General features: G+C 32.9%; 1 protein-coding gene across 1 annotated transcript in view; it reads left to right on the top strand.

Moving 5' to 3' along the window:
- Window positions 1-836: 836 nt before the first annotated feature.
- The window catches only part of LOC141451816 (isatin hydrolase-like), a 34,902-nt gene continuing 24,686 nt past the window's right edge, over window positions 837-11,052 (top strand). Inside the window, exon 1 of the mRNA XM_074123496.1 lies at window positions 837-1,212. Within this exon, the coding sequence (XP_073979597.1) occupies window positions 1,079-1,212 (134 nt within the window). The 5' untranslated portion in view covers window positions 837-1,078. The remainder of the gene's footprint in view (window positions 1,213-11,052) is intronic.

Below are 11,052 nucleotides of genomic sequence, written 5' to 3'. Positions count from 1 at the left end.
AATTATGTTGTATCTAGTTTAAGGAAAGTCGAGCGATTTTAAGTAATTTAGGGCTTCCGTTTTAGCTAGTTCGGTTTTTAATTTCTCCTTTCCACTAATTATAGACTCCCTTAATGGTGATCCAATTGGATCAGGGAGGCACTTCAGGAAACTAGGGCCGTACAAAAAGTTCTATTAGTTTATCTACATTAATTAAGAGTACGCTATCGGTCATGCGTGCTTTTAATTTCCTTCCGTTCAATATTTACTGATATGGAGTACTTTTTTTACAATCAGTCTTAAGGTTTCTTTCAGTCGTCAACTGTTAAAGCACAAGTGTATGAATAAACAGGATAAGTACCAAAATTAGTAAAAGTTCTAGGTGACACTGTTCTGTATTCAAATTCATTGCCAACATTCAAACGTAAGGAACATTCTTAAGGCCAAATTTTAGCCAGTATTTGACCAAATTTGTATCTATTTAAATAATATTTCATTTGAATGATAATTATTCCGAAAAATCAGTCAGGTGGGCCTCTAGAAAAGGTATAAATGCGGTCTATCATTAAAATTAAAAGAATTATTTCTTACTGCTATTCTCGAATAGGAATATTTTAGCTTATACCTCAAAATGAACAAATGAAAATTCAAAGAGAAATTATACAAATGGAAATTTTTGATTTACATACGAAGGTTAGAGAAAATTTAGAAAACATTTTCGAAAGAAAATCTCAGAAAGGGGGAAACCTCATTTATGTTGCGTTTTATTTCCCGTAGTCTTAAGATTTTATTCCAACGTAATCGCCCATTTTTAATAATAAGCAAAATCGTCCAAATAAATGGTACTTTTGGGGAAACAATAGCCCACCTTTCTTTCGCCAAAGAGGTCCCAAAATCGCATTGCCCAGGAAATATTAGTGTTTACCAACACTGTTGCAATGAGAATATAAGTGTTTAGCTGTAGTTTGATAGTTGTAGTAAGAGTAAGACGTGTGAGTGTCTACACCTGATTTCCGGTTAAAGTTGAATTTTGTAAAAATTTTAATTACGACTTTATTACTTGTGGTTTGTGGAAATTTAATTTTCTTATTTTCAGATTATGTTGGGAGTAAAAGAAGTGACAATTGTGGTGGCCATTTCTGTATGTTTAGCAGAGTCCTTCACCTTTGTGGACTTAACTCATGGGCTAGTCAATTTTGGTGTGCCTACACTTAATGTTACAACGGTTTTCAGGTAAGGGAAATTTAAGCCATTTTAATTTATTAGAGTATGCTAGTCGAAAGGTTCTATGGCTGCTTCAGGATTGTGTAAGTCGTTAGTCTGTTCTAAAACCAAGCATTATTATTGAAGAACACTTTCTATTAGTTTCCATTTGGCAACTCTATAACAAAAACATTCAGTTGAAAAAAAAATTGTGTATAAGAGTTGATTACTGTACAAATTTGAATCACGAATTTAAAATAAAATTTGAATCTTCAACTCGTCTAACAGAAATATTCCAAAACACAAATAACACACAAATAACACAAAGTTTTTCCACTTACTAGTGAGGAAAGTGACACTAATGGGAATTTTTCTCCACTAGTGAGGGAAGTTGGGCATTACACAGCTGATTTTAATTGAGTAATGAGAACATTCCTACATGGTTGCAGAAAAAAATAATTATTGATTTCTCTATTGCAACACAGGTAGTCAGTCCCTTTAACTGCGTAGCACCTAAACGATTAAACCTATTTTTATGAATGAGGTGTCATTCGATTCAGAATTTCCATGTATGTAAGGCCCTCTCCAAAATTATTATCACTAATTACTATGTAAATCTTGGCCCGATTTTGATAAAATTTGGTAGGATGATAGGGTTAAGGCTTCCCTAAGTAACATTAAAGCGCGATCAGCTCTTACACTTGTTAAGGGGAAGTATAACAATCGTTTAAAATTATCGACACATGAACCGATTTTCATGAATAAAGTGACATTCGAATCAAAATTTTGTACAGATTTGCACATTAAAAGGCTCGACGCTGTGCCTTATAAGGAGGGGAGTTCGACCCACCCAAATAAGGCTTTTTCTAAAACTATTATTACCAATATTTCTATAACCCTAAGTCCAATTTTGTTAAAATTTAGCAAGAAGAAACGGTTAAAGCTCCTCTACGTGGCTGGGAAGTGCCTTCATGCTCATACATCTACTAAGAGGAAGTACTGCAATCGTTAAAATTATTGAGTGAACATATTCACATCAATAAATTGACGTTCGACTCAAAATCGTGGCCTCTTTGCCTTTAAGAGAGAAGAACGGTATTCGCAGTTTATTTTTCTTACTCCTCTTAAAAGGAAGTACATACTGAAATCGCTGATTAATTTTGCCATTTACGTACAAATACCTTCCGATTTTATTCAAAGCTTTCTCAAAACAATTGTTATTGAGGATGGTTTGAGGACCGCAATTATAATCATTCTTTAAAAAAACAGTGAAATATTTAACTTCAATTATCTCGAAAACTACTCGATAGATTTGGTTTATATTTCACCTGTATATGAAGACAACTTTTGTCTATAATTGTATAAAATATCGTAAAAATCTGTCGAGCAGGAAACGAGATATTCGGAGTTGAAATTTGGTTTCATTTGAAACAGTGAAATCTTTAACTTCAATTATCTCGAAAACTACTCTACAGATTTTGTTTATATTTCGGCTGTATATGAAGACAACTTTTGTCTATAATTGTATAAAATTTCGTAAAAATCTGTCGAGCAGGAAACGAGATATTCGGAGTTGAAATTTGGTTTTGTTTGAAACAGTGAAATCTTTAATTTTAATTATCTCGAAAACTACTCGATAGATTTGGTTTATATTTCAACTGTATATGAAGGCAACTTTTGTCTATAATTGTATAAAATTTCGTAAAAATTTGTTGAGCAGGAAACGCGATATTTGGAGTTGAATTTTGCTTTCGATTGAATCAGTGAAATATTTAACTTCAATTATCTCGAAAACTACTCGATAGATTTGGTTTATATTTCACCTGTATATGAAGACAACATTTGTCTATAATTGTATAAAATTTCGCAAAAATCTGTCGAGCAGGAAACGAGATATTCGGAGTTGAAATTTGGTTTCATTTGAAACAGTGAAATCTTTAACTTCAATTATCTCGAAAACTACTCAATAGATTTAGTTTATATTTCACCTGTATATGAAGACAACTTTTGTCTATAATTGTGTAAAATTTCGTAAAAATCTGTCGAGCAGGGAACGAGATATTCGGAGTTGAAATTTGGTTTCATTTGAAACAGTGAAATCTTTAACTTCAATTATCTCGAAAACTACTCGACAGATTTTGTTTATATTTCACCTGTATATGAAGACAGCTTTTGTCTATAATTGTATAAAATTTCGTAAAAATCTGTCGTGCAGGGAACGAGATATTCGGAGTTGAAATTTGGTTTCATTAGAAACAGTGAAATTTTTAACTGCAATTATCTCGAAAACTACTCAATAGATTTCGTTTATATTTCACCTGTATATGAAGACAACTTTTGTCTATAATTGTATAAAATTTCGTAAAAATCTATCGAGCAGGAAACGAGATATTTGTAGGTGAATTTTGGTTTCGTTTGAACCCGTGAAATATTTAACTTCAATTGTCTCGAAAACTACTCGACAGAATTTGTTTATATTTCACCTGTATATGAAGACAACTTTTGTCTATAATCGTGTAAAATTTCGTAAAAATCTGTCAAGCAGGAAACGAGATATTCGGTGTTGAAATTTGGTTTCATTTGAAACAGTGAAATCTTTAACTTGAATTATCTCGAAAACTACTCGATACATTTGGTTTATATTTCACCTGTATATGAAGACAACTTTTGTCTATGATTGTATAAAATTTCGTAAAAATCTGTCGAGCAGGAAACGAGATATTTGTAGGTGAATTTTGGTTTCGTTTGAAACAGTGAAATCTTTAACTTCAATTATCTCGAAAACTACTCAATAGATTTAGTTTATATTTCACCCGTATATGAAGACAACTTTTGTCTATAATTGTATAAAATTTCGTAAAAATCTGTCGAGCAGGGAACGAGATATTCGGAGTTGAAATTTGGTTTCATTTGAAACAGTGAAATCTTTAAATTCAATTATCTCGAAAAGTACTCGATAGATTTGGTTTATATTTTACCTGTATATGAAGACAACTTTTGTCTATAATTGTATAAAATTTCCTAAAAATCTGTCGAGCAGGAAACGAGATATTTGGAGTTGAATTTTGGTTTCGTTTGAAACAGTGAAATCTTTAACTTCAATTATCTCGAAAACTACTGAATAGATTTGGTTTATATTTCACCTGTATATGGAGACAAGTTTTCTCTATAATTGTGTAAAATTTCGTAAAAATCTGTCGAGCAGGAAACGAGATATTTGGAGGTGAATTTTGGTTTCGTTTGAAACCGTGAAATCTTTAACTTCAATTATCTCGAAAACTACTCGATAGATTTTGTTTATATTTCACCTGTATATGAAGACAACTTTTGTCTTTAATTGTATAATATTTCGTAAAAATCAGTGGAGCAGGAAACGAGATATTCGGAGTTGAAATTTGGTTTCATTTGAAACAGTGAAATTTTTAACTGCAATTATCTCGAAAACTACTCAATAGATTTCGTTTATATTTCACCTGTATATGAAGACAACTTTTGTCTATAATTGTATAAAATTTCGTAAAAATCTGTCGAGCAGGAAACGAGATATTTGGAGTTGAATTTTGGTTTCGATTGAATCTGTGAAATCTTTAACTTCAATTATCTCGAAAACTACTCGATAGATTTGGTTTATATTTCACCTGTATATGAAGACAACTTTTGTCTATAATTGTATAAAATTTCGTAAAAATCTGTCGAGCAGGAAACGAGATATTTGGAGTTGAATTTTGGTTTCGATTGAATCAGTGAAATCTTTAACTTCAATTATCTCGAAAACTACTCGATAGATTTGGTTTATATTTCACCTGTATAAGAAGACAACTTTTGTCTATAATTGTATAAAATTTCGTAAAAATCTGTCGAGCAGGAAACGAGATATTTGGAGGTGAATTTTGGTTTCGTTTGAAATAGTGAAATCTTTAACTTCAATTATCTCGAAAACTACTCGATAGATTTTGTTTATATTTCACCTGTATATGGAGACAAGTTTTCTCTATAATTGTGTAAAATTTCGTAAAAATCTGTCGAGCAGGAAACGAGATATTTGGAGGTGAATTTTGGTTTCGTTTGAAACCGTGAAATCTTTAACTTCAATTATCTCGAAAACTACTCGATAGAATTTGTTTATATTTCACCTGTATATGAAGACAACTTTTGTCTATAATTGTAAAAAATTTCGTAAAAATCTGTCGAGCAGGAAACGAGATATTCGGAGTTGAAATTTGGTTTCATTTGAAACTGTGAAATATTTAACTTCAATTATCTCGAAAACTACTCGATAGATTTGGTTTATATTTCACCTGTATATGAAGACAACTTTTGTTTATAATTGTAATAAATTTCGTAAAAATCTGTCGAGCAGGAAACGAGATATTTGTAGGGGAATTTTGGTTTCGTTTGAAACAATGAAATCTTTAACTTCAATTATCTCGAAAACTACTCAATAGATTTGGTTTATATTTCACTTGTATATGAAGACAACTTTTGTCTATAATTGTATAAAATTTCGTAAAAATCTGTCGAGCAGGAAACGAGATATTTGGAGGTGAATTTTGGTTTCGTTGGAAACAGTGAAATCTTTAACTTCAATTATCTCGAAAACTACTCGATAGATTTAGTTTATATTTCACCAGTATATGAAGACAACTTTTGTCTATAATTGTATAAAATTTCGTAAAGATCTGTCGAGCAGGGAACGAGATATTCGGAGTTGAAATTTGGTTTCATTTGAAACAGTGAAATCTTTAACTTCAATTATCTCGAAAACTACTCGACAGATTTTGTTTATATTTCACATGTATATGAAGACAACTTTTGTCTATAATTGTATAAAATTTCGTAAACATCTGTCGTGCAGGGAACGAGATATTCGGAGTTGAAATTTGGTTTCATTAGAAACAGTGAATTTTTTAACTGCAATTATCTCGAAAACTACTCAATAGATTTCGTTTATATCTCCTTAACCTAACTTAAGCCCTAACTTAAGCCCTAACCCTATCATCCTACCAAATTTTATCAAAATCGGGCTAAGATTTACAGAGTAATTAGTAATAATAATTTTGGAGGGGGCCTTACATAAAGGGGGCTAACTCCTCTCCCATTCAATGTACAGGATCGAGACCCCCAAAAGGCACATCTACATAAAATTCCGAATCGAATGACACCTCATTCATGAAAATCGGTTCACGCGTTTAGGCGCTACGTTGTTTACAAAAAAGGTAACAAGAAGAAGAAGAAGAAGAAGAAGAAGAACAACAAGAACAAGAACATTTTTTGAAAAAGCCGTTTTTGCTCATTTTTGGCAACTTTTTTCTCGAAACCTATTAGATCTGGGTGGTTGCAAAAAAATTACAGTTATAAAGGAGGGTTTGCCCTATAATTTAAAGAAAATTTGGGAATTTTATCTTTTATAGAAAAAGAGAAAAAATTTGTCAAAGTTGGGTGTTTTTCAACGTTACGCTTTTTCGTGCAGTTTTTGATGATCAACCCTTATACAACTGTCCTACCGGACAGTTTTAATTTAAAACCAAAATAACATATGTTCATTCTCGGTATTGAAAAAAAAATATTGTATATCGGGACAACAAAAAAGATTCATTGCGAAAAACAAATTCTATTTCAATGATATATTTTTTTAAAATAGAAACATGCACAAACAAAAATAATTAATATTATCATTAAATAAAAATCGCATGCAGTCAGTCCACTGTCCGTTACCTGCTGGCTCTCTAACGACCGAAATGAAATATTTTAAATTAAAAATTTATCGGTTTCGTTTTAGTTTTTACAATGTTTTTGTTTTTAAAAATAAAATGTATGCGTCTTTTAATCCCGGATTAAATTTAAAATTAAAATTTATAATTTCGTCATTTAACGAAGTCCACGAATTATTTTCTCTTTTTATCGCGCAAACATAGTGACCGGAATTAAGGCCCGAACCGTAATGGTAAATCACGGACGCCAGTGTGAAATTAAAGCCGTCAATTTTAACATTATGTTCATCGAAAGAGTGAATTTCATTTAAAACACGATTTCCTTGGTAACGCTTTAATATTACAATTAGATAATCCGATACCGAATTTAATTTACTTTTAATATAAATCTTATTTTCCCCGCATTCTGAACAAGTTATATCCGATAATTTATAGTCGAATAACGTTAGAAAACTAACCGGTTCGTTATTTTGGACAACCCCGAATTCTAGGAAGTACATTACTTCAGGATTAATGGGAACGTCATACCAATAATGATTACAATTGAAACATTTTCTTACGAATTTAACTGTGCAATCAAATAACTTGCTCGGAATGTAATTTTCTGTTTTTAAAGCATTTATTACGAACGATAGAAATTCTTGCGCGTCTTGCTGAATATTAGCGTTGAAGTGTAGTTCGCTATCGTGAGCAATCAATTCGCGGAGTCTTTCGGTGTTAGATTTTTTGGTTCCACGAGTTATTCCGGATTTTAAAATATTAAATAATTCGAAAGTTACACTCACTTTTTGGTAGTTATCGCGAGTTTTTGGATCCGGGAAAGTTAAGTTTATATTATTGACGAGGTTATTCGTTAGGTTAAATTTAACGGAATCTATATTAATCAAACACTGTGCAACAACATTCGCGTAACACGAAACGCCATCAGAATTCGGTAAGCCAAATATTCGTATTTCCCTTTTAGCAAAAAGTTCGCGATTAACATTAGATTGGAGAAGGGATTCTTTTTTTGTTAACTTTATGGTGGGGGAAACGCGAATATTATTATTCGCAGTTTGCAAACATGGTAATTGGATCATTTTATTTAAACGACGGTATTCACTTATCGCGTCCGTATCTACTTTTATTTTTGACGAATCGAAATCAATTAAATACAAACCGGTTAAATTAGTGACCCGCGAGAGAGCTACATAGTGCATGCCCGGTGCAAACACTTCTTTTCCTAAACTCGTGAACAAACAATCCAAGGTTAGGCCTTGAGATTTGTGGATGGTTACCGCGTACGAAAGAGTCACCGGAAATTGTTTCCTATGCACGTAAATATTTTTTAACAACAGAAATCGCGCTTTTACCCTTTCTAAAGTAAAGGGCTTGTTATTCACGAGAATTATTAAAGAATCTACCACGTTTCCTTTATAAACAAACCGTTCAACTGTACCTATCGTTCCGTTTACAATTCCGCTAGCAATATCGATATTTCTTTTAATCATTACTTTCGCGCCAACAAATAAATTTATTGTTTTAGATAAATTAGCAGTGCGGGAGACGTCTTCCGAAATTTTATTAATTAAAAAGTTCAAATCTTTTATTTTTTTATTCGTGAGTTTAAAATTATAATCGATTTCATCGATACTATCTATTGTGACTATTTCTTTCGCGAATTTATCTGAATACAGTTTATTAAAAGATGTGCACTGAGCTTTAGTTGCGAAGAGACATAACGGATTTTTACCGGAATCGAGTAATTCTTTATAATTTTCAATTATATTATTTAAATCATTTTTTGGCAAAACACGCGAGTTTAATAGTGCGATGTCTTCTGCGCAGATATTGCCCGACCGAATATTGAGCAAAGTGTTTACGAAACCACTTTTATCATTTTTCTGTCTCACGTTAATTTTTAATTCATCGTATTCGAACATCGACCAAAGATCAGCAGAACCGATAGACCCGAGTTTGGATTTGCATTCGATGCGAGTTAATTTTTTAAAAACTTGATTACCTTTAACTGGCTGCAATTGTAACAAATCACCGAAAAGTAAAATATTAAAATTACCGAAAGGTTCATTATTTTTGGCAATTTCCGTCAACCGAAGATGAATATAAGCGAAAACGAGACTCGAAACTAAACTAATTTCATCTATTATCAACAATTTCATGTCTTGAAGAACGTGCCTAATCGCCCGACAGCTTTCGACGTTTAATTTATTATATTCGGCGGTTTGTTGGTGCTCAACCGGGAGCGATAAAAGCCGGTAAATGGTGACGCCATTTACATTATGTGCAGCCAGGCCGGTCGGAGCCGTTATAGCCACTGAAATAGTGTCTTTCTTGGGTGGAAATGTATTGTTAATCCAAACTTTTAACGCTTTTAAGAGATACGATTTACCCGTACCGCCTACACCAGAGACGAATAATTTTATTTGACTATTGCATTTTTTTTGACTTTGGTCGATAAGTGTTTTAGATATTTTATTAAAAATCCGGCTCTGATCTTCGTTTAAATTAAATTTACTATCGCGATCATCAATACTGGTATACATCGCCGCGCATACTTCCAACATCGCCACGTCTGCATCCTGCACTTCTCGGATAATATTATCCTCTTCTAAATTAATGAAATTCTCTTCTTTGAATTCCGCAATTTTGCTCTGAAGTTCTTTGATTCCTTCTTCAATCATAATTAATTTATCGTGATAAGTCATGGCCTCTTTTAATTCCGCGGAATAATGGTCAAACGCTTCTTGGTACGTCCGAAAACCTTTTAAAATATCCGATTCATTTCGCCACGGTTTAAAAAGAAGTAAAAGAGAATGATAATACTTATTGCGGTCTTGTTCTGTATTTAACGTTTTGTAAATGGGGTGTTGAATCACGTAAGGTTTGCCGCGCTTTCTTAAAATAACATTATTTTTTAATTTTATTCGGTTTTCGGCTTCTAATTGATCGCGGGAAAGATCGTGATAACGACAGAAATCGTACAAGTTTAAAGTTTCTAGATTGTCGGGTCGATTCGGATAATAGTCGTTCAGCCATGACTTCAAATATATATCCGTGGAATTAGCCGGCATATTTTTTAGTTCATTATAAGGTTTTAAACATAGTTTTCTATTTTCGCGAAACGTGGTGCTGATATATCGCATATCTTCCGATTTACCGTACAAATGATGCCCGAGTAACCGATCCACTGTTTCGTATAACCCGATCTGCCGATGCGTTAATTTCTTTAAACCTAAACTCCACAACGCTTTTCTATTCGATTCTTTACATATATCAGCCCACAAATCTTCTAATTCCGTTTTTTCATTTTTAGATATATAACTAGTTACGTAAATGACTAATCTTAAATCACCGTCTTTAACAAATTGCACGTCAACGTTAAACCCGCCGGAAGCTAATAGAAGGACAGGGTTGTAGTCATTAATGCGAACCTCACTTCTCTGTCTGGGCAAGTCGTAAACACGTTTCGGACCGAAACCTTTAACTCTAGACGCGATTGTGGAAATTATATCATTAATTATCAATTCGTCGGTAACTTTACGCGGAAATCCAAACCGACATCTGGTATAAATTTTTTGTTTAACGCGATATTTTCGTTGGCAATACGAGTTACACTTATGCAATTGATATTTCCGGACAAACGAGTGTAAGACAGGTGACTCTAAAGGATCCGGTAACCGAGCACAAATATATGTGTTAATAAAATCGGCAACCTTTTTAAAACAATCATTATTAATTTCCGGACTATCCCGAATCCACAATAACATGTGGTAATGCGGCGCCCCCCTTTCTTGATATTCTACGCGCCAAAAATAGTGCTCCACGAAACCTAATACCGGGTTTATTTTATCGTTAATTAGGAACTTGAACATATTTCGGATGAGACGGTGATAATATCTACATACGCTAGCCGGATCTAACGCACATAACTCCCCGGCGGACATTTTCTCCACGTTAGAAACATCATTATTAATTTTGACAATGTATTGCAATAATTCGGAATGATCATATTCTGCACATGACAAAGTTACAAAAAAAGTCGGCGCCCCAAAATCGCGTGTCATGGCATTGAGTTCTTGGCGTCGACGTTGCCAATACTCTTTAGTACCCCGTAACGAACTAAATAAATTGATTAAATGCTGTTCCAACTGTTCATCGT

This window comes from Rhodnius prolixus, unplaced genomic scaffold, assembly GCF_049639745.1.
Source record: "Rhodnius prolixus isolate KJV_2025 unplaced genomic scaffold, Rpr scaffold_14, whole genome shotgun sequence".
Taxonomy (NCBI): domain Eukaryota; kingdom Metazoa; phylum Arthropoda; class Insecta; order Hemiptera; family Reduviidae; genus Rhodnius; species Rhodnius prolixus.
This window is presented reverse-complemented; position numbering and strand designations above follow the sequence as displayed.